This window comes from Cervus canadensis, chromosome 3, assembly GCF_019320065.1.
Source record: "Cervus canadensis isolate Bull #8, Minnesota chromosome 3, ASM1932006v1, whole genome shotgun sequence".
In the NCBI taxonomy this organism is placed as follows: Eukaryota; Metazoa; Chordata; class Mammalia; order Artiodactyla; family Cervidae; genus Cervus; species Cervus canadensis.
Window position 1 is genome coordinate 41,676,791 of NC_057388.1, and position 25,064 is coordinate 41,701,854.

General features: G+C 39.7%; 1 protein-coding gene across 1 annotated transcript in view; it reads left to right on the forward strand.

The window, feature by feature from the left end:
• Positions 1 to 25,064, forward strand: part of ARMC10 (armadillo repeat containing 10) — a 68,541-nt gene that overhangs the window by 15,047 nt on the left and 28,430 nt on the right. The window contains exons 2-4 of the mRNA XM_043462970.1: positions 15,681 to 15,829; positions 18,352 to 18,486; positions 21,523 to 21,699. Coding sequence (XP_043318905.1) covers positions 15,681 to 15,829; positions 18,352 to 18,486; positions 21,523 to 21,699 — 461 coding nt within the window. The remainder of the gene's footprint in view (positions 1 to 15,680; positions 15,830 to 18,351; positions 18,487 to 21,522; positions 21,700 to 25,064) is intronic.

Genomic DNA, 25,064 nt, shown 5'->3' on the forward strand with positions numbered 1-25,064 from the left:
GAGGCTTGTGCAAGCTTCCTGAGGGAGGGACCAGCCGTGGGGAGAACTGGCTCTTGCTGTCTTGGGTAAGGCCATGCTCAGTAAATCTTTACTTCAATTTCCTGCTGGTGGATGTGGCTGTGCTTCCTCCCAGTTAGTTGTTTGTCCTGAGGCGACCCAGTCCTGGAGTCTACAGTCTCTACAGTAGGGCTAACTAGCAACCTTCCAAAAGGACTTACGCCAACACGCACCTCCCTGGACTGCTGCTGCCAGCGCCGCTATCCCTGAGGGAGGCTGCTTCCAACCCAGGCCACTTCTGAGCCTCGCCTCTGCAGGAGACCCTCAAACACTCACAGGCAGGCAGGTCTGACACAGTCTCTTGTGAGGTCCCCACTTCTTTTTCTGGTGTGCACAAGATTTTGTTTGTGCCCTCCAAGAGTCTCTCTTTCCCCCAGTCCTGTGGAAGTTCTATAATCAAATCCTGCTGTCTTTCAAAGTCAGTTTCCCTGGGGATTCCCTTTGCTGGCTCCCAGTTAGCAAGTCTGACGTGAGACCTAGAACCTTCGCAGCAGTGTGAGAACTTCTTTGATATTATTCTGCAGTTTGGGGGTCGCTTACCTGCAGGTATGGGATTTGATTTTGACGTGATTACATCTTGTTGCAGCTTCACCTTTGTCCTTGGACATGGGATTTTTTTTTTTTTTGGTGAGTTCCAGTATCCTGTCAGTGGTTGTTCAACAGCTTGTTGCTATTTTGGTGTTCTCACAGGAGAAGATGGGCACACGTCCTTTTACTCCGCCATCTTTTATCTGGTGATGATGACCATGTCATTGTGGTCATAAAAAAAATTCTTAGTACTGTTTCAGTCTTCTTAAATGTATTAAGACTTGTTTTGTAGCCTGACATGTAAACTGTCCTGGAGAATGTTCCACATGTGATTGAGAAGAATTTGTATTCTGCTGCTTTTGAATGGAATGTTCTATAAATATTAAGTTCATTTGGTATAATGTGTCCAATGTTTCCTCATTGATTTTCTATCTTGATGACCTATCCATTGATGAAAGTAGGGTTTTGATTCTGCTACTGTTATTGTATTGCCACCTATTTTTCACTTCAGGTTTGTTAATTTATGTGCTCCTATGTTGGGTATATAAACATTTACATATGTTATATGCTCTCGTTGGTTCAAACCCTTTATCATTATATGATGACCTTCTTTATGTCTTATTATAGTATTTGTCTTAAAATCTGTTTTGTCTGATAAGTATGTCTGCCCCTGCTATTTTATTATTTCTATTCGCATGGAATATGTTTTTTCATACCTTCACTTCAGTCTTGTGTTTGAATCTTTAAAACTGAAGTGAATCTCTTGTATACAACTATAGTTTCTGTAATATTGTGATTTATAATAAGAAATGTGTATTTGGTCTTTGGGCTTCCCAGGTGGCTCTGTGGTAAAGAATCTGCCTGCCAAGCAGAAGATACAGGTTCAATCTCTCAATCAGAAAGATTCCCTGGAGAAGAAAGTGGCAACCCACTCCAGTATTCTTGCCTGGGAAATCCCACGGAGAGAGCTGGTGGACTCCAGTCCATGGGATTGCAAAGGAGTCAGACACAACTTAGCGACTAAACGACAACAGCAAATATTTGGTCTTTATATCCATCTCTGGCACAGAGTTCCTAAGACCCTTGGAATTTCCTAAGTGATGTGATTGGAAAAGGTGATTTTTTAATGTTGATGAGGTGACTTTTGGAAAGCATTGAAGGTTGGGGGCTGATTGCTGGTGGAGCCAACTTTGTGATTAGAGGGTTGGAACATTCAGTCCCACTTTTCCCACTTTCCCCTGACCTCTGGGCTGGTGAGAGGGGCTGGAGGTTGAATCTGTCACCAGTATCCAACAATTTAATCAATTGTGCTAATGTAAAGAGGTTTCTATAGAAACCCAAGAGGAGGTAATTCCTTTGTTCCTTTCTTCTGCTCTTGTTATTTTCCTTTGTGATTGGATAATTTCCTGTAGTGGTTATGGGGCTTCCCTGATAGCTCAATTGGTAAAGAATCCACCTGCCATGCAGGAGACCCCGATTTGATTCCTGGGTCAGGAAGATCTGCTGAAGAAGGGAAAAGCTACCCACTCCAGTATTCTTGGGCTTCCCTTGTGACAGCTGGTAAAGAATCCACCTGCAATGCAGGAAACCTGGATTCAATTTCTGAGTTGGGAAGATCCCCTGGAGAAGGGAAAGGCTATCCACTCCAGTGTTCTGGCCTGGAGAATTCCATGGACTGTATAGTCCATGAGTTTGCAAAGAGTCAAACACGACTGAGCAGCTTTCACGTGTAGTGGTTGTAACAGTCTATTTTAGTTGATAACAGCTTTCAGTTTGAAGGTATGCATTCCAAAGCTCTGCATTGTTACTCTCCCCACCTGCAACACACACTTTGTGTTTTTGATGCCACAGTTTGCATCTTTTTATTTTGTGTATCCCTTAACAAAGGCTTCCCCAGTGGCTCAGAAGGTAAAGAATATGTCTGCAATACATAGACCCGGGTTTGAAATTCCTGGGTTGGGAAGATCCCCTGGAGAAGGGAATGGCTATCCACTCTAGTATTCTTGCCTGGAGAATCCCATGGACAGAAGAGCCTGGCAGGCTACCACAAAGAGTTGGACAGGACTTAGTGACTAAGCACACACGAAAGGCCAGTGTAGTGGTGCTGAATTCCTTCAGTTTTTGCTTGTCTGGAAAATCCTTTATCTCTTCTTCAGTTATGAAGGACAGCTTTGCTGGATACAGTATTCTTAGTTGACAGTTCTTTAAGCATTTTGAATGCATGATGCTCCTCCCTTCTGGCCTGCAAGGTTTCTGCTGAAAAGTCTCCTGATATTCTAATGGGGGTTTTCCTTAGATGTAACAAGTTGTTTTTCTCTTACTGCTTTTAAAATTCTCCCCTTGTCTCTTAATTTTTGTGTTTTAATTATAATGTGTCTTGTGGTTCTGTCGTGTTCCTCCTATTTATAACTCTCTGCTATATGGATCTGGTTTTCTTCCTTCCCTAGGAAGGTTAGGGAAGTTTTCTTCCATTATTTTCTTCCTTCCCTAGGTTAGGGAAATTTTCATCCATTATTTCTTCAAATAAATATTCTGCCTCTTTGTCCCCTTTGGGATCCCTGTAAGGTAAATGTTGAACCACTTGATGTTATCTTCACTTTTTCTTTTTTCATTTTTCTGTTCAGATTGGATGAGTTTCACTGCATTTAGAGTTCCATGATCCTTTTTTTTACTTCATCTAGTGTGCTGTTGAACTCCTCTAGCTTCTTTTTCAGTTTGTTTATTGTATGCTTCAGCTCTATGGCTTCTTTAAAACTTTATTTTAAATTGGAGGATAATTGTTTTTCAATGTGTTGGTTTCTGCCATACAACATTGTAAATCAGCCATAAGTAAACTCTTACTTCTGTTTAGTCCTTTTTTATATTTCCTTTCCCTCTGTTGAAGTTCTTGTTGTGTTCATTCATTCTACCAAGTTTGGTATGCGTGTTTATGACCCTTACTTTGAATTCTCTATCAGGTAAATTACTTATCTGCATTTTGTTAAGGTTTTTTTTTTTTTTTTTTTTTTGATGTTTTATTTTGTTCTTTCCCTTGGAACATATTCCTCTGTTTCTTCATTTGACTTGATTCTCTGTTGGTTTCTATGTATTAGGTTGAAACAACCACCTTTCCCACTTAGAAGGTCTTGTGCAGGAGATGAACCTTACTGTTCAACCTTGCCCCAGCTCTTAGCTGTTTCTCAAAACTTGTGGTTGTCCAAACAGCCTGTTTTATTTTTATTAGCTCCTAGATTTTGATGATGTGCCAAGAGCTGTCAGTGTCCCAAGAGGAGATTCTCAGTAAACCCCTAAGTGAAGATTGATTGGAAGTCAGACTCTAAGGTAGCAACTTTTAAAGTATGCAAATATACCTCTTTTGGGGGAAGTCTGGGAGATGGGTGTTTCTGTCTGTACCTTCTTTACTAAGCTGTGGAATGGCAGCCAGCTAAGTACCATTTCCTTGTTTGCTACTGTCTTATTGAATCTGTGAACATAAGCCCCACTGACCACCCCCCGAGCCAGGTGATCAAGGGGTGTCCCTTGGGTGGCAGCCCCAAACCAGAGGCATACACAGACTCCTTTCTGGGAAATACCAGTGACCTGCAGCAAGGCAGGGAGAGAATGCAAAGATGGCACCTGCCTGTTCTCCCTGTCTCTAGAGAGCCTTGCTCTTGGTTTCTTTCATTGAAAATGTTGGCTTCAGTCTTTTGCCTCTACTGTGTCCTTGGGGGTTAGCCATGATGATTCTGTAGAAACCCTTTAGGTTACTCTCTCTGAATTCAGTATAGCCTTGTGAGTCTTGTGAATGCAAGCCCTGTTAACTTTCAAAGCTAGATGTTTTGGGGGACCCATCTCTCACGTGGAAGTCTTAAAAGTTGGGACACGAGATGGGGACCCTAAACCTCTTGCTCCTCAGGGAGAAGCTGGGAGTTGTCAGTTCCTTCCCAGTTGTGTGTCACTGAACCAGGGGTGGGGTTGATGGTGACAGTGTCTCAGCCTTTCCTACCTGTTTCCCAGTGAGTTGTTTTCTGATTTGCCCACTATATAGGAATCACTCAGTTTCAAGATTTTGTTCACAGGAAATTGTTTCATATGTAGCTGTAGATTTGGTATGTCCACATAGGAGGTGAGTTCAAGATCTTCCTGTGTGACTATCTTGAACAAGAACCAAGTGGTCTTTTGTTTGTCTTAAACATTAAGAAAAATTTAATTCCTGTTCTGTTAACACTGTTTGAGAGCTTGAAAGAGATGGAAATAGTCCCAGTTCATTCAACAACTTGATCCTCAACCTGACAAGAATAGCATGAAAAGACTGTAAATCTGTCTCAATTGTGAATAAAGATTACAAATACTAAATAAAATACTAACAAATTAAACCTATTACACGATTAAGGTAATAATATTCCAAGACCAAATTGACATAAAGGATCCAAATTGGAAAACAGATTGATGTAACTTTTTGCATAAATAGATTAAAAGCAAAAGCACATAATGACCTCATAATTAGAAAGCCATTTGATACAACCTTGTAAATCAGCTATACTTCAAATTTTTTTTTTTAAGTTGCATTAGAAAGATATTTGAAGGGGAATCCCCTGGTTGTCCAGTGGGGTTAGAACTCTGTACTCTCACCACCTAGGGCCTGGATTCAACCCCTGGTCAGGGAACTAAGATCCCACAAGCTGTGTGGTATAGCCAAGAAGAAATAGAGAGAGAGACATTTGAATATCATTATTTCTAGTAAAAACAGCAAGTTAGGAATAAATAGAAGGAAATATTCTTAAGTTGTTGAGGAACATCCATCAAAAACCAAAAGCAAACATTCTTTTCCATGGTGAAACACTACTAGCATCCTTATTAAATTCAAGAACAAGCAAAGTATGGGATTTTACTGGTGGTCCAGTGGTTAAGGCTCCACACTTCCACTGCAAGGGGCACAGGTTTGATCCCTGGTCAGGGAACTTTAAGATCCCACATGCTACATGGCATGGCCAAAAATAAACAAAAAGAACAGGAGAAGGGTACCTGATGTCACAACTGTTATATAGCATTGTCCTGGAGTCTTTGGTAGCTTGATAAGAAAGGAAAAACTGGATGAATATTAGAAAGGAGGCAAAAGTATAATTAATAAATCACATAATGATTTACTTGGAAAAACTTAAGAGAATAAACTGAATAACTTTAGAAACAAGAAGAGTTGAATAAAGTAATTTGAATGCAAGATAAATATACCCTATAGCTTTTTGTATATAAGCAGTAACTAATTCAAAATATAATTGAAAAGATTTTATGATAGCTATAAAATCTTTAAAAGTTAGAAACACATCTAGCAAGAAGCCTATACAAAGATAATTTTTATAAAGGACATAGACGCCATAAAGAGAAAAGCATATTATGTTCCTGATTGGAATGATTCTGAATGGTGACAATTATCTTGAAATTTATCTTACTATAATGTTATTATTTGGTAGTCACTTTTCTTTGAGAATTGTAATGTCTCCTCAGTTTACTTGAAGAGATGATGAACTACTGAACCTAAAATTCTTTCATCATCTTACTAGTATAAAGCTAAGTGGAGAACTGGGACATACATACCTCACTGCCTCACCTATATAATAGCAATCCAAAAACTAATCAGTTGAATTGCTGGATATTTGATCATCACCATCCTCTAAACTTTTTAGACTTTTAAGGCTTTTATTTCTTTACTGAAAAAGTAAAACGTGATTTTTAGTAAAAATTCAAGCAGACACCCACCAGTGGTCTGACACCAATTTTGGGAACCCCAAGATCCTACATCTACTCATAAGTGAGCCAGCAGTAGCTTTGGGCCTGAACCCCGCCCACCAGTTGCCAGATACTTTGGACTTCTTAGCCAGCCACCCCAGAAATCAACTCCACCCACCAGAAGACCAGCGTTAGATCTGGGAATCCCAGCCCTGTGGTCACTCATCCCAGAACCAAGCTCTTCCCACCAGTGAGCCAGCACTAGGCCTGGGACTCCCAGAGTTTTGCAGCCGGCTGTCTTTTGGCCCTGGCAACCAACTGGATGAAGGGTCTGCCACACCTACCAGACCACCACAGTAGTCAACCTTCCACAACAGAAGAACCCATGCCCCCCCATGTAGGGAGCCCCCCTAGGGATTATAACTCTGGTGACCAGAAGGAGTATGCTGTTGGAACCCATAGGGTGTCTCCTGCATAAGACTGTTTCTCCAAGGTCAAGAAACGTAACCAGCATACCAGATAAATAGAAATAAAGACAGTAAATCAGGCAGAAATATGACAAAGGAACATATTCCAAAGAAGAAACAAGATAAAACCCCAGAAGGACTAAATGAAGTGGAGATAGGCAGTCTGCCCAATAAAGTGTCTGAGATAATGATAAAGATGATTGAAGAACTCCAGAGAAGAATGGATAAGTACAGTGAGAAGTTTAGCAAATTAGAAGATGTAAAGAAGACCCAAACAGAGCTGAAGAAGATGATAACTGATTTAAAAAATATACTACAAAAAAATCAACAATAGAAGAAGAATAGATTAGTGAGCTGGAAGACAGTATAGTGGCAATTATTGAAGCTGAACAGGGGGAAAAAAAAATTTTGAGAGACCTCTGGGACAACATTAAGCACACTAATATTCACATTATGGCAGCAGTCCCCAAACTTTTTGGCACCAGGGACCAGTTTCATAGAAGACGATTTTTCCATGAATAGTGGGCAGTTGGTGGTTTTGGGATAATTCAGGCACATTACATTTATTGTGCACTTTATTTCTATTATTACATCAGCTTCACCTCAGATCATCAGGCATTAGATCCTGAAGGTTGGGCACTCCTCAATCATGGTGTCCTAGAAGGAGAAAAAGAGAAAGGGGCAAAGAATATATTTGAAGACATAATAGTTGAAATCCCTCCTAACCTGGGAAAGGAAACAGACGTCCAAGTCCAGGAAGCAGAGAGACTTCTAAACAGGATCACCCAAAGGAGATCAGTCCTGGGTGTTCATTAGGTGTTCATTAGAAGGACTGATGTTGAAGCTGAAACTCCAATACTTTTAGCCACCTGATGTGAAGAGCTGACTGATTTGAAAAGACCCTGATGCTGGGAAAGATTGAGGGCGGGAGGAGAAGGGGACGACAGAGGATGAGATGGTTGGATGGCATCACCGACTCAATGGACATGAGTTTGGGTAGACTCCGGGAGTTGGTGATGGACAGGGAGGCCTGGCCTGCTGCAGTCCCTGGGGTAGCAAAGAGTTGGATACAACTGAGCAACTGAACTGAACTGAAAGAGGATCACACCAAGACACACTGTAATTAAAATAGCAAAAAGTAAGATAAAGAGATTATTAAAAGCTCCAAGGGAAAAGCAACAAGTTCCATGCAAGCAAATTCCAGTATGTCTATCAGCTAACTTTTCAGCACAAACTCTGCAGACCAGAGGGAGGTGGGACAATATATTTAAAGTCGTGAAAAGGAAAAACCTACTTGGCAAGGCTGTTGCTCAGATTTGATGGAAAGAATGAAAATTTTAGAAACAAGCAAAAGCTGAGTTCAGCACCAACAAATCAGCTTTATAAGATGTTTTTTAATTTATTTTTTTTTATGTTGGAGTATAGTTGATTTACAATATGTGTTAGTTGCAGGTGTATAGCAGAGTGATTCAGTTATACCTATATCCCTTCTTTTCCAGATTCTTTTCCTATCTAGGTTATTACAAAGTGTTGAGTTCCTTATGCGACACAGTGGATTGTTGTTGAGCATCTATTTTATGTATAGTAGTGCATATATGTTAATTCCAGTCTCCCAGTTTATCCCTCCTCCCCACCTTTCTGCTTTGGTAACCATAAGTTTGTTTTTCGTTTTTGTTTTTTAATTTTCCTGGCTCTGCCAAGAACACAGTCTAGAGTCTGTGTTCTTGTGGTCAGCAGTTTTCATCTGCTTTCTGTAAAAACAACGGGAATGTGTGTCAGGCCTTTATCTGTATCTTTCAAGGAACTGGGAGTTTGGTGATTCTGTTAGGTGGCAGGATTATAGTCTAAATTGTTACCATTTCCTTAGCCCAACAGCTGGTCTTTGTTTCCTCTTCTTCCCATTTCCCGTGGGCCGGTCATTAACTGTTGAGTAAGCATATTACTTCAAAAGACAAGGACACGGGCTTGTACACGGTTTCAGAATGATCATCTCTAGGTCCGTCCAAAGAAATATTAGTGCAAATGGCGTTATTTCATTCTTTCTTATAGCTAAGTAATATTCCATTGTATTTATGTACCACAACTTTTTCTATTCCTTTGTGGGTGGGCATTTTGGTTACTCCCATGTCTTGGCTATTGTAAATAGTGCTGCAGTGAATAATGGGGTACATATGCCTTTTTGAGTTACTTTCTCCAGATATATACTCAGGAGTGGGCTTGCTAGATCATCTGGTAGCACTACTTTTAGTTTTTTAAGGAACCTCCATTCTGTTCTCCACAGTGGTTGTACCAATTTACATCCCCACCAACAGTGTACGGGACGAGGCCCTTTTCTCCATACCCTCTGCAGCATTTTTGTTTGTAGATTTTCTGATGATGGCCATTCTGACAAGGGTGAGGTGATACTTCCACGTAGTTTTGATTTGTATTTCTCTAATAATTAGTGATGTTGAGTATCTTTTCATGTGCCTTTTGGCCATCTTTATGTCTTTGGAGAAATGTCTATTTAGATCCTCCACCCATTTTTTTTGGTTAGGTTTTTTCTTTTTTTTAATACTGATCTGCATGAGCTGTTTGTATATTTTGGAGACTAACCCCTGGTCAGTTGCTTTGTTTTCAAGGATTTTCTCCTATTCTGTGGGTTGTCGTCTTCTTTTCTTGATGGTTTTATTTTTGTTTTTACTTTCATTACTCTAGGAGGTGATTGAAAAACAATATTGCTGCAATAGGTATCAGAGAGAATTCTGCCTAGATTTTCCTCTTAGGGGTTTTATAGTATCTAAACTTAGATTTAGATTTTGAGTTTATTTTTGTGCATGGTGTTAGGGAGTATTCTAATTTCACCCTTTAACATGTTGCTGTCCAGTTTGCCCAGCACCCCATGTTAAAGAGACTGTGTTTTCTCTGTTGTGTATTGTTGCCCCCTTTTGTAGTTGACCATTGGTGCATGCGGCTTCCCTGATGGCTCAGACAGTAAAGAATCCACCTGCAATGTGGGAGACCTGGGTCGGGAAGATCCCCTGGAGGAGGGCATGGCATCCCACTCCAGTATTCTTGCCCGGAGAATCCCCATGGACTGAGGAGTCTGCTGGGCTACAGTCCATGGAGTTGCAAAGAGTCAGACACGACTGAGCAACTAAGCAAAGCACAGCACATCGGTGAATGGGTTTATCTCTGGAGTTTTATCCTGTTCCATTGATCTATATTTCTGCTTTTGTGCCAGTAACATTGTTTTGATGACTCTAGCATTGTAGTATAGTCTGAAGTCAAGAAACTTGATGCCTCCAGCTCCATTTTTCTTTCTCAGGATTGGTTTGACTATTTGGGTCTTCTGTGTTTCCATACAAATTGTAAAAAAAAAAAGATTTGTTCTAATTCTGTGAAAAATGCCATTGATAGTTTGATAGGTATTGAATTTAATTGGTAGATTGCTTTGCTTAGTATAGTCATTTTAATGATACTGATTCATCCAACCCAAGAACATGGTTTATCTTTCCATCTGTTTGTGTCATCTTCAGTATCTTCCATCAGTCTTATACTTTTCAAAGTACAGGTCTTTTATCTCCTTAGGTAGGTTTGTTTCTTGGTATTTTATTCTTTGTGATGTGAAGGCAAATGGGATTTTTTCCTTAATTTGTTGTTCTGATCTTTCTTTGCTAGTGTGTAGAAATGTGACAGATTTCTGTTTTTTTAATTTTGTATCCTGCAACTTAACCAAATTCATTGGTGAGCTTTAGTAGTTTTCTGGTAACGTTTTTAGGAATTTCAAAATATAGTGTCATGTCATCGTCAAACAGTGAATTTTACTTCTTCTTTTCCTCTTTGGATTCCTTTTATTTCTTTTTTTTTTCTCTGATTGCCCATGGGTATGCCTTTAAAAATTATGCTGAATCATAGTGGTGAGAGTGGATATCTTTGTCTGGTTCCTTACCTTAAAGAAAATGCTTTTGGTTTTCACCATTGAGAATGATCTTTACTGTGAATTTGTCATATGTGGCCTTTATTATGTTGGGCTTCCTAGGTGGCACAGTGGTAAAGAATCCACCTGCCAATGCAGGAGACAGAAGAGACACAGGTTCAATCCCTAGGTCGGGAAGATCCCCTGGAGTAGGAAATGGCAACCCACTCCAGTATTCTTGCCTGGAAAATTCCACGGACAGAGGAGCTGGGTGGGCTGTAGTCCATGGGGTTGCAAAGAGTCAGATGTAAGTGAGCCCATCCTAAATATATATGGGTGGGGGAGTTTCCCTCTCTGCCCCCTTTCTAGAGAGTTTTTTTCTTTTTTTAATAATCACAAACAGGTATTGAATTTTGTCAAAAGCTTTTTCTTCATCTATTGAGATGGTCATAATGTTTTTTATTAGTTTGTTGAAGTGGTATATCACATTGATTGATTTGTGTATGTTGAGGAATCCTTGCATCCCTGGGATAAAGCCCACTTGGTAGAATTTGCTTATGAAGCCATCTGGTTCTGGACTTTTGTTTCTTGGGAGCTTTTTAATCACAGTTGCAATTTCGGTACTTGTGATTGGTCTATTCATATTTTCTGTTTTTTCCTGGTTCAGTCTGGGGACATGGTACCTTTCCAAGAGGTTGTCCATTTTATTGGCATATAGTTACTAGTAGTAGTCTCTTATGATCCTTTGTTTTTCTGTGATGTCAGTTGTAACTTCTTTTTCATTTATAATTTTATTGATTTGAGCCCATATCCCACGTAATTGGGCAGTAGGCACATGAAAAGATACTCAACATTGCTAATTATTAGAGAGATGCCAATTAAAACCACAATGATATATCATCTCACACCTGTCAGAATCGCTGTCTTCAAAAAGGTCATAAATAACAGATGCTGGTGAGGATGTGAGAAAGGGGAATCATTATATACTGTTAGTGAAAGTGTAAATTGGTGCAGCCACTGTCAAAAACAGTATGGAATTTCCTCATAAAACTAAAAGTGAGACTACCATATGATCCAGCAATTCCACTCTTGGATACGTATTAAGAGACATAAAAATGCTTTAAGGTTGGCACTGTTATTCAGTCACTAAGTCACGTCTGGCTCTTTGCAACCGCATGGACTGCAGCACTCTGTTCCCTATTGTTCACCATCTCACAGCGTTTGCTCAGATTCATGTCCATTGAGTCGGTGTTGCTGTTTAACCATCTCATCCTCTGCCACCCTCTTCTCCTTTTGCTTTCAATCTTTCCCAACATCAGGGTCTTTTCTAATGAGTTGACTCTTTGTATCAGATGGCCAAAGTATTGGAGCTTCAGCATCAATCCTTCCAATGAATATTCAGGGTTGATTTCCTTTAGGATTAACTGGTTTGATCTTCTTGCAGGCCAAGAGATTCTTAAGAGTCTTCTGCAGCACCACAATTTAAAAGCATCATTTCTTTGGCACTCAGCTTTCTTTATGGTCCAATACTCATATCTGTACATGACTATTGGAAAAACCATAACTTTGACTAGACAGACCTTTGTAAGCAAAGTGATGTCTTTGTTTTTTAATATGCTATCTAAGTTTGTTATAACTTTCCTTCCAAGAAGCAAGCATCTTTTAATTTCATGGCTGCAGTCACCATCTGTGGTGATTTTGGAGCCCAAGAAAATAAAATCTGTCACTGCTTCTACTTTTTCCTTTTCTATTTGCCATGAAGTGATGGGACCGGATGCCATGATCTTAGTTTTTTTAATGTTGAGTTTTAAGCCAGCTTTTTCACTCTCCTCTTTCACCCTCATCAAGAGACTCTTTAGTTCCTCTTTGCTTTCTGCCATTAGTGTGGTATCATCTGTGTATCTGAGATTGTTGATATTTCTCCAGACAATCTTAATTCCAGTTTGTGATTCATCCAGCCTGGCATTTCACATGATGTACTCTGCATAGAAGTTAAATAAACAGGGTGACAGTATACAGCCTTTCTGTACTCCTTTCTCATTTTGGAACCAGCCCATTGTTCCATATAAGGTTCTAACTGTTGCTTCTTGACCTGAATACAGGTTTCTCAGGAGACAGGTGGTCTGGTATTCCCATCCCTTTAAGAATTTTTCACAGTTGTGATCCTACACAGCCAAAGGCTTTATCATAGTCAATGAAGCAAAAGTTAGATTTTTTTTTTTTGGAATTCTCATGTTTTCTCTCTGATCCAGTGAATATTTGCAATTTGATCTCTCGTTTTTCTGCCTTTTCTAAACCCAGCTTTAGAAATGGGTACATCTGGAAGTTCTCAGTTCATGTACTGCTGAAGCCTGGCTTGAAGGATTTTGAGCATAAGCTTACTAGCATATGAAATAAACGTAGTTGTCTGGTAGTTTTAACATTCTTTGACACTGCCCTTCTTTGGAATTGGAATGAAAACTAACATTTTCCAGTCCTATGGCCACTGCTGAGTTTTCCAAATTCGCTGGCATGTTGAGTGCAGCATTTTAACAGCATCATCTTTTAGGATTTGAAATAGCTCCGCTGGAATTTCATCGCCTCCACTAGCTTGGTTTGCAATAATGCTTCCTAAGTTCCACTTCACTTCACACTACAGGATGTCTGGCTCTAGGTGAGTGACCACACCATCATGGTTATCCAGGTCATTGAGAGCTTTTTTGTACAGTTCTTCTGTGTATTCTTGACACCTCTTCTTAATCTCTTCTGCTTCTGTTAGGTCCTTACTGTTTCTGTTCTTTATCGTGCCTATCCTTGTATGAAATGTTCCCTTGATAACTCCAATTTTTTTTGATGAGCTCTCTAGTCTTTCCTATTCTATTGTCTTCCTGCTCTTTGCCCTGTTAACTCCCTTGGAATAGATGAAGAAACTGAGGCTTCGAGAGGTTATGTCTCTCAGCTGGTAAACAGCTTAGCTGGAATTTGAACTAGACTTAACCTTGGCTTACTTGTAACTACCACATTACACCTCCTTCTTTCAAGAGAAAATTCTATGCTTTAACCCTTTTCTCTATAAAATTTCATTTGGCTATTCATTAATAATTTATATATCTATAAAACTTTTTAATTAATAATTTATATATCTAAAACTTTTTAATGGTGTGTGGGAAAATGTGTGAGGAAGTTATAGACTTTGAAATGGTTTGGAGGTATGAATGAGTTAAATGTATCCTTTTTATGCCATGTGTGTATGTATAAAATTACACAACTTCGGGGCTGCATAGGGACTTCTGGGATCACTGTGGTGTTTGACCAGCCTTATTTTACATGTGAGAAAACCGACCCGAAAGAGGTTAGGTGGTTGCCTGCAGCTTTGTGCTTTGATTTCTCTGGTCTCTGCTACTGACTCCTGTGTGATGTTAGCCAAACCTTTAGATGATCCTGATCTCAGTTTTCTTGTGGGTAAAAACACTTTTGGATGAGCCCACAAAAGTCTTTCTATATGACAGTCTGTGTTTTTATCATGCTTTCACTTACCTTTTCAAATATTGTTTGGGTGAAATACTTGTATTAGCTGTAAATGAGGTGGGTAGTGGGTTCAGGAGTAAAAAGCATGATCCAGAGGTTCTGATTATAAGACATGGGAGTGAGAATCTGCTCCCTCTTTAGCTTTTAGATTTTCCTAATAGTTGATTTCTTATTTGGCTGCTTCAGGACATCAGATCACCTATTGGTTCTCATAATCTAAGCTTGTCCATTTACCTCATATTTGTCTGTGATTCCTCTTTAAGCAATATATTCTATTTTAATATAATACTATGTGTTTATTGTAAAAAAAAAAAAAAGAAAAGAAAAAGAAAAAACAAGAAAGTACTCATGAGCCTGGGGTAGAAGAGAAGTCATATGTAATCCCAGGATCCAAAGATGATAAGTTTAATAATTTGAGACACATTTTACTTTTTAGGATTTGATGAATTATTGTGGATGGTGTGAGAGAAGTATAAAGCAGAGACGCCCTTGGTTTGGGAAACCAGGTAGATAGTGGTCTCATTCAGTGAGAGAGAGATTTTGAAGCCTAGTAGACTTGTATGGGAAGGTGATGTCTTCAGGATAGAGTACAGTTAGTTTGAGGTATCTTTAAGGTACCTAAATTGAAGTGCCAGTTAGTAAATTGATTTCTATAAATTAAGCTCCAGAAATAGAGTTTTAACTTCGGGATTAGGATTGAGGAGTCATCAGCATATAGATGAACACAGCTATGATATCATATAGCAGCACCTATTGTAAATTGCAACACCCCGCCCCCAGCCACACTCCATGGAGGGCCATGTATTGTGGACTGTTGTGCTGTCTGACCTGTATACATAGCTTAACTTGGAAAGAATCATGTTCTTTGTTTATAACACAATGACTGCATTATACAAATGGTTTCTGTTTTCCTGTGGAGATTTCTATAAAGGACTTTTTAAAAGGTCCTAGCTTTAAACTTCAGAACTTCTGAGCAGATCCAGCATTTGACTGCTTGCTCTTTTCCTTAGAATGACAGCTTCTGTCATCACCCCCAGTTGGACTGTTCTTCTGGCATCACAGTCGTCATGCCTTGCTTATAGAAACTGAACAAAAGTACCTCACTAGCAGCATGATTGGGTCCCTCACATAGCTTTTCCTCTGGCCTGTGATCGGAGCAGTTCTCCCAAATGCAAATTCTGTTTCTTAATGAAGCTATGCCTGTGGGAAGTGTTCCACTGGATGGGTGTACGTGATTTTTAGAAAGAGGAAACAGAAAATGCTGTTGGCATGCAGTGCCTTACTAAAAGAAAAGTACCAAGACCATCGCCTAATTTCTTAATACCTATAAGGCTCAGTATTCCCTCTGTAAATTGAGAATCATAATAGTATCTTCTAAGAGATCACTTGACAATTAAATGAGTTAAGGTATATAAAGTGCTCAAAACTGTGGTTGGCATCAGAGTATGATTCAGGATTGTCCCTTTAAGTCTTATATTGATTTTAAATGAACTTTAAATAACTTTATTCTTATGTAGAAGACTTAACCAGTGGATCATATGATGACACCCTAAATGCTGAACAAGTTCAGAAACTCCTTTACCTGCTTGAATCAACTGAGGATCCTGTCATTATCGAACGAGCTTTGGTCACTCTGGGTAACAATGCAGCCTTTTCAGCCAACCAAGTGAGTACCCTAGTCTCCGTAAACATGCTCCTCCCATTCTCACACACCGGCAGTAATTGTGACTCTGATAAGTTACTTTACCTCCCAGAACCTCAGTTTTTTCATCTATATATACTGTGGTTATGGATATCTACAAAATAATGTTTGTTTACTTCTAAAAAGCATAGCCTAATAGTAATATGATTAGTAATCAGATTGTACGTATCTATGAAGTTGGTTACCAGCATCACGTTTGTAATAAGTGTATCTAATCAACACTTAGTATTATTGCATGGCCTTTTTAATTATTCACAACTCAGCAGTGCTGCAGTAGAGCAACAGAAGCATCTGACATTTAAGTACGTGCTTGACATTGTACAAAGGGCTGACAAGGATGGTTCTGAAGCAGGTGCTCGCTGGACCACACTCTGACAGCCATGGACCAGTGTAAATGTAAATGGCTTCTGCTTCCCCCCAGCCTCCCATGGAGAAAGAGTAAAACAGTTTTTGTCATTATTTTCAGCTAATGCCCTTTGTTAACCTTGTCATGAATGCAAAATTTTGAATTTATACTTCATTTCAGTCCATCCTTTATCCATCATGTCAAGGTTAGCTCTAGAGATTTATAGGGAGATATAAGGAATATGTGTGTATTATGTACCTTTCCATTATAAGTGACAGACCCCAACTTAGGTTATTTTAAAATGAAAAGGAAAACTACTGAGCTCAGTTAACTTGGACGTCCAAGGATAGCTTTGGTTTGAGACAGAAGGGTGAATAGAGATCAAGGTTACAGAAAGCATTATCAGACCTCTCTCTCTCTTTCACTGTCTTTTGACTGCTTGCCCCTACTTCTTTTTGTGTAACGATTTTTGTCTCTCTGGCCACAAAGAGGTTTTCTTCACAGGGATGGAAAGAAAGCCACTGGCCTCTCAAGCTTTCATCTTTGACCCTCATGATCTAAAAGGTGGAGTTACTCTACTAGTATCAAGTGCCAACACTTTGGCCCAATTGTTGGGCTGGCCTGGGCCATGATTAGCAGGTCCTGGCTCACACGCAGACCAAAACAACAGGGAGGGTGTGAACACAGTTGACCAGCAGTCTCACCAGGAACTGTATGGGGTGGAGGAGGTACTGTGTCCGTCCCAGTAGAAAGAGGGCTGCCAGGCAGACAAAAATAACAGATGGTGACTAGCTTATTAGCATGCCTGTATTGAGGGTATTTCTGATGCCATAGTTTTATATTCCTTTGAAACAAACTGTAGTCAGAGTGGGTGAGAAGCCACTGTGAACAAGTAGTTTCTTGGGTAGCAGGAGTTGGTGGCCCTTGTCATCAGTTATGGTGCCTTCATCTGCTTTTATAGTACAGTTTTTTGCTTTTTGTTTGTTTTTTTAAGACCGTCTCCTAGTAACCACAAGTCCTTAGGAAGAACCTGAAATTGCAGAGGGAAAGCTTCTTTATCTCTTTTCTTGATAGAACAGCATGTTTTGACCTGACAGGAGTCATTTTCAGCTTATTTTTCTTGTAGGAAATGAAGCGTTATGCCTCTTTGAATGTTGGGATGAAGGCACATAATATTTAGTGTTGCAGTTGGTTGTGAGAAACCCCCAGATTATTTTTTCTTTGAAAATTTGGACATCATTTCCAAACTGTGTGGAACTTTAATTCTTCAGGATGTTAATAAGTGTTCCTCCCCTCCCACAATTGAAAAATGATCTTTTTGGATAAAGTTTATAGAAGTACTATATTCAATACTCCCCTCTTGGAGATTCCAATCACATGACCATAGGATTGCATCACAGTAAAGAGACATGTTTACTCTTGTTATAACCAGAGTTTCTCAAAGTTACTTATCTATGAAACCTACTTTTTTAAATGAGACTTTTGGTTGCACTTGGTCTTCGTTGCTGCATGCGGGTTTTCTCTGCTATGAACACAGGCTTTTCATTGCAGTGGCTTCTCTTGTTGTGAAGTGCAGGCTCTAGGCGCACGGACATCAGTAGTTGTAGCATGCGGGCATAGTTGCTCCATGGCATGTGGAATCTTCCCGGACCAGGGATTGAACCTGTGATCCCCCTCATTGGCAGGTGGACTCGTCACTGTACCAAATCTCCTTTTTAAAAATGGAACATCTGTTTACATCTTGAGGAATTAGTGTTCCAAAGTATTCATTTCAGCAAAACACTAATTTTGATCTAAATCTTAATGCATTTGCAAATTGCCCTGTAAGAGAGAGATAACTTATTTCAAAGTAAAATTATTTTGTTTGTAAATTACTTTGAGATCACTGCAGTAGCTCTACAAATCTTCGTTGTATATCTCTGCTATAGTTTAAATATTACATATATTAATAATTTATTTTCAGTTTCTTTAGCTGTAAAATTATGTGTAATAAACTTTTAAAAAAATAAGAATTAGAGGTTGAATATGGGAACATTATTTCCGAAGAGTCATTAATTTTTATTTATATTTGTAGATCCAAAGAATGTAGTAAAGGAGAGGTTGCATATTTGAAGTCATGGTTCTGTTTTTTTCCTCCTAGATCGTTATTCGTGAATTGGGTGGTATTCCAATCGTTGGAAGCAAAATCAACAGTCCAAATCAGAGTATTAAAGAGAAAGCTTTAAATGCAATGAATAACCTGAGTGTGAATGTTGAAAATCAAATCAAGATAAAGGTAAGTTACCTGAAATTACAAAAGGTAAGATTTTCTAATAAATGGGAGAGGAAAAAAAGGTAAGTAATGAAATTTTAGTAGACCATACTTTATAGCTTTTAGCCAAGAATTTATTATTATAAAGCCAGATTTATTATTTCTGGTTTTATTCAGATAGAATCAACATAAACATTGTATAAGTTTAAGGTATAAAACATGATTTGGTACATGTATATATTGCAAAATGATTACCCCTACCGCATAGCCTTGGGCTTGCAGGTGGTACTAATGATAAACAACCTGCTTGCCAGTGCTGGTAGACGTAACAAACGCGGGTTCAGTCCCTAGGTTGGAAAGATCCCCTGGAAGATGGCACGGCAACCATCTTCAGTATTCTTTCCTGGAGGAGCCCATTAACAGAGGAAGCTGGTGGTCTAGGCCCATAGGGTGACAAAGAGTTCGACATGACTGAAGCGACTTAGCATGCATGCACTATACAGCCGTAGCTATCACCTCTGTCACCTCATAATTACCTGTGCATGTGCACCTGTGGTGAGAACATTTGAGACCTCCTTTCTTGGCATACAAGTATACAATGTAGTACTGTGACGTATAGTTATCTTGCTATACATTAGACCCCAGGACGTATTGATTTTATAACTTTTAAGTTTATATACTTTGATCAGAATCTCCCCTTTTCCTTCACCTGAACATGCTACTCTCTGTTCTATGAGTTTGACTTTTTCATATTCCACATATAAGATTTTTGTCTTCTCTGACTTATTTCACTTAGCATAATGCCCTCAGTCCATCCATTTTTCACAAATAGCAGAATTTCCTTCCTTTTTTATAGTGAATACTATTCCATTGTATATACAGGTTACATTGCCTTTATCCATTTGTCCATAAATTGACATTTAGGCTATTTCTGTGTCTTGGCTATTGTGACCAATGTTGCAATGAACATGAGGGTACAGATACTGCTTTGAGATAGTGATTTTGTTTCCTTTGGATCTATACCCAAAACTGGGATGCTGGACCATGTGACAGTTCTGTTTTTAATTTTTTGAAGAATGCCCATACTGGTTTCCACAGTGGCTGCACTAACCACCAGCAGTACACAGGGTTCCTTTTTATCTTCTTTCAATACTTGTTACTTCTTGACTTTTTGATAATAACCATTCTAATAAGTGTGAGGTGATATTTCACTGTGGTTTTGATTTGCATTTCCCTGATGATTAGTGATGTTGACCATCTTTTCATAAACCTATTGACTATTTGTATTTCTTTGGGAAAATGTCTATTCAGGTCTCCTGCTCATTTTTTTATGCAGAATAAGAGGAGGAAGGCACCTGAACCAGCCAATAAGAAATACAGTGGACTTTTGAATTTGATGTTCAGTTTAATCAAAGTGTGAAAAAGGAACCAGGCCAAAGTCAGATAATATCAGCAGAAAGATACAATAAGTTAGGAATTAACGTTAATTCAGCTTTTATTGAGCTCGTGCTTTATATTGTAGAGTTTAGAAATGAACATGATTAACTCTTGTAAGAAAGCTAGAAAGAGGGATAAGGCAAGTCCAAAAAGAATTGTAATTCAAGGCAGAACATGATTAAATACTTTAAGGAAAAATGCAAGTAAAATATTGTTGAATACGCAGAAAGGAGAGTTTTCATTCAGAAGCTTCTGTAAAAGGTAGAGCCTGAGGTGGCTCATAAAACTGTCCAAGGTTTCTACAGCTGGAGTTGAGGAATGAGGGAATCCCAAGAGAAAGGAACAAGGTGAGGTAGGCAAACTCCAGGAATAACTGAGATGGCCTGTTTGGTAATCTTGTTGCTAGAACTGAAGTGAAGATAAGATTCAGAGGCAATAAGGATGTAAATGCTCAGCACATTTTAGGAAATGCTTGGAAAGATAGGAGCATCCTATGAAAATATATGATTTATAATAAGCTAAGGAAATTCCATTTTTTAAAGGATGGGTGCATAATGAAATTGTGACCCAGGACAGATTGATTTGTAAATATAATTTGGATTTTGAAGCCAGATTAAAAATTTAATCTGTTTTACTTACACAGTTTGCTTTACTGCCATCATTTTCGTTTCTGTGGTAATATGAATACATTTGGAAATTTTTTAAAGTTAGTTCTGGCTTATGGGACAGTTGGTAATTCCTTAGCATTTTATATTAGGGAATTTTTCTTACCAATTAGAACTCTTGATAAAGGTCAAACTTAGGTGAATACCAATTACTTGTGAGACATAATTTTTTCAAGCTGGAAGGCTCGTGGCCAGGCATAGAAAATAGAGTTTCAGAAAATTTTCTGTCTCCCTTGGTTTAGTCTAGATCTATCATGTGTGACATGGGCATACGACTAGCATTGCATTACTTTTAGCCAGTGGTGGTTTACAGTATTGTAAAGGAGTAATTCATCTACATATACGTCATAAATAACAACCTTGGGCCAAATAGAGTTTGCCTCTGCTTACTCGTAAAAGAAAGAGCTCTGAAGAAAAGCTCTATTTAGTGTCCCCCTCCAGTTCTTTACTTCTAACATGATGTGCCCCTAGATCCTACAGTTCAGGTACAGACTATGGTAGAAAATGTCCCCGCAGATCTTCCTCCTTACCCTGACATGCCCAGACACAGAAAGGTAGACAGAATTGGGAGCCCCCCAACAAGTGAGAGGCCCCCCACTGGTGTTGAGAGCCTGGTCTCTGGGTCTGGCCATTGCTCTACTGTCTTATTACATTGGGCGGAGAATCCAAGCTACTTGAAGGGTTTACAGTCCTTGTCTATAAAATGACCATAATACCACTGTCCCATTAGTTGTCTTAGGACTGAAGTGAGTATATCTGTAAAATGCTCAGTGCCTGCTATTAATTAGGGAACTTAAGAAAAAAAAAGTTACCCAAGTTTGAGATCTTGATAGAAATGCCATCTTTCTTAAAGAGTCAGCTTCATCCTAAACAATCACCTGATTCCACTGTGCAAGAGTTACAGTTTAATAGGAAAGTTTTGGAGATTCTAAGAAGATCCCCTTTTCCCCATCTTCAGGTATACATCAGTCAAGTCTGTGAGGATGTCATCTCTGGTCCCCTGAACTCTGCTGTGCAGCTGGCTGGACTGAGGTTGTTAACAAACATGACAGTGACCAATGACCACCAGGACATGCTTAGCAGTTACATTACAGACCTGTTCCACGTGTTGGTCACAGGAAATGGAAGCACCAAGGTATGAAGGAAATGGTGAATATTTGCAGTACAAACAGCTATTGCATCCATGTTATTAAGATTGAAATTCATTTTACAAGTCACCTGTCTTAAGTTGATGTTCCTCAAAAAGAGAGAAAGTTCAAAATTTATTATTAAAAACCATTCACGGACCCAAGAAAGTATATTATTTTTATATCCTAACACTGAATTTCAAAATTAACTTATGAAAGTGGTCTGTTGTTTCTCTTATCAAAAGAATGATATTCATTTGGTTTTATGAAAATCAGTTTCCTCTTTACAGGAGCTAGTGTTGACTGCAGCAGATGCAGGACTATTGTGATAAAAGGAGAGTTGGAGTGATGGTGCTGGCAATCCCAACCTCCTGATTATCCCTCCCCCTTACCATTCCCCTTTGGTCGCCATAAGTTTGTTTTCTAAGTCTGTGGGTGTGTTTCTGTTTGGAAAATAGTGTATTTGTATAAATGTTAGTTTCCATCTCTCCGTGATGTACACGGTTTGTGTTTCTCTATCTGATGTACTTCTCTTAGTATGATCATCTCCAGGTCCATCCCTATTGCTGCAATTGACATTCAATCTTTTCTTATGGCTGAGTAATAGTCCATTGTGTATATCTACCACATCTTTTTTATCCAGCCGTCAGCGGACATTTTGGTTGTTTGCACATCCTAACTGTTGTAAATACAGCTGCAGTGAAGGTTAGGGTACATGTCTCTTTTCAAGTTATGGTTTTCTCTGGGCATAGGCCCATGAGTGGGGTTGTGTGATCATTTGCCAGCTTTTTTTTTTTTTCAGTTACTTAAGGAACCTCCATACTGTTCTCCATAGTGGCTGTTACCAATTTAAATTCCAGTAACAGCCTGAGAGGGTTCCCTTTGCTCCATGTCCTACCCCCCATGTATTCACTGCAGACTTGTTCATAATGGTCATTCTGGCTGGTGCAAGGTAACACCTACTTGTAGTTTAGATTTGCATTTCAATACTAATAAGTGGTATGGAGCATCTTTTCATGTGCTTTTTTCCTTAAAACAGTGTGTAAAATTTACCTCTTTGCATTGGCTACTTGAAAGTCTACCCTTTTATGAATTCTCCTTCAATTACCACACCATTTGTTCAGGGCAGATATCATTTATAGCCCTAAAGGCCTTGGGAATATAATGTGCCTATAAGCATCAGTTTTCAAGCTATAGATATGGGAAATGACCACAACATGTCAGAAGTTCTTCATGCTCAACTCCATTTACTGGGGCAGCAAAGCCTTCCTGACAAACATCTTCCACAGTTGTAAACAAGAGAGGCATGTGCCAGGAAAACAACCAAGCCCTTGTGTCTCTTTAATTCTCTCTGTTACCCTTCATCACCCAGATAAAGCCCAACCTCTACAAGAGCTCTGTGGAGGGCACTGTCTTCCGTTAAATGGGAGGATCCTAAGTAGGAATGCTGGGGTTGGAAACCGGACCACCAGGAGTCTAGGAGAACAGATGTGTTCTAAAAGCCCTACCAGCCCAGAGGGTTCACCGTGCTTTGGGTGCAGTATGTTTGGTTTGGCTGTGGGAGGTCTGACCTGGCTCTGGGCACTGTGGTTCCACCCAGAGGGAACCAGGCACCGCAGGTCCAAGGGGAGCTCATTTGCTGGCACCTCCTTCCCAGCTGCAGCAGCCCCTTAACAGTCCACATTCGGGGACCAAGCCTGCCTGGGCTTCAGGAATGCGAACCAGCCTAGGAACCTGAAGCCAGAGAGGAATGTAGTCGGCATTCTTCTTTTTTTTTCCTTTTAATTTTTGGATTCTGTTGGATTGTAGCTGATTTGCACTGCTATGTTTAAGCGTTTAGTAACTTGATCCAGTTACATCTAGACATACCTGTGTGTTTGGGGGTTACTTTCCCATGTAGGTTATTACTGTGTCAAGTCGAAGTCCCTGTGCTATTGGTTAGCAGGTATTGCTATTGGTTGGTTACCTGTTTCATTTCTGTTAGTGGCTGTGTGTTAATTCCAGCCTCCTAATGGATCCCTGCCTTCTGCCTTTCTCCTTTGGTTAGAATAAGTTTGTTTTCTAAATCTGTAATTGTGTTTCTCTTTGGAAAAATGTACTTCATTGCTCTCAGTTTTTAGATTCCACCAATCAGTCACATCTTAGTGTATTTGTCTTTCTGTCTATGACTTACTTCATATGATCATTTCCAAGTCCATTTACGCTGCTGCAGATGCCATGTCTTCCTTGTGTTCTCTGGCCGAGTAATATTCCCTTCCATAAAATATATCACATCTTCTTGACCCATCTGTCTGTGGATATTTTAATTACTTCCATATCCAAGCTACTGGTCAGAGTGTGTGTTTCTATTCCAAGTATGGATTTCTCTGGATGTAGGGCAAGGAGTGGGATTTCTAGTTCGTATAATAGCTCTATTTTTACTTTCTGAAGGAACCGCCATCATCTCCATAGTGGCAGTTACCACTTTAAAGTCCAGACAACAGCTTAGCAGGATTCCATTTCTCTAATTTTTTTCCACTGATTTATGTTTTTAGATTTTTAATGATGAGCATTCTTTTTGCAGCCAAGTGAAACCTCATTGTGCTGTGATAAATTTCACTACTATAACCAATGTTTAGCATCTTTCCTTGTGCTGCTTTTCTTAAATCACTGTGAGTGAAGTTTACTTCTACGAGGTGGCTTCCTGAAACGCTGACTTTAGTGAATTCTCTCTCAGTTACATACCCTAGGACATTTGTCGGGGGCAGGTATCAAAATGTGAGAGGCCTTTTGAAAGTGAAGCGCCCTTAGGCAGTGGTTTTCCCATTGTAGTTTCAAGAAGCGACCACAAGGAGGCAGGATTTCCTCAGGCTCCACAGGGCTTGCTAGGATAAACATAGCCTTGGTGAAAGTGCTGCTTCTGACTTATAAATGAGAGCCCCATGTGCCAGAACAAACAGCCAAGGCCTGGTGTCCCATTACATCCTCCACCTTATTATTCACCCCATTGGAGACATCCCAAACCTGCAAAAGCTTGCTGGTGTGCTGTGTTCCAAAGTTGGGGTGACCCTAAGGAAGGAGGGTGGAGGTGGGAACCCCAGCAGCAGGAGGTGCTGCTGCAGACCAGGTGCCTCCTTCACAGGTTTGGGTATCGAGGGTCCACCGTCCCACCACCCTTGAGTGTACTTGCCTAGGTTTAGCTGTGAGTGGTCCTGCCTTGTTCCTGACCTTGTCATCCTGTTCACCGGGGACCGGGTGACACAGGTCCAACGGTCCTGTAGTGGTATTTGCTGGCACGTGCTTCAGCAGCTCCCTCAGCCCCGTGGTAGTCCAAACTTGGGAACCAAGGCAGCCCAGGCTCCAGAAATGTGAAACAGCCTGGGCTCTTGAAGCT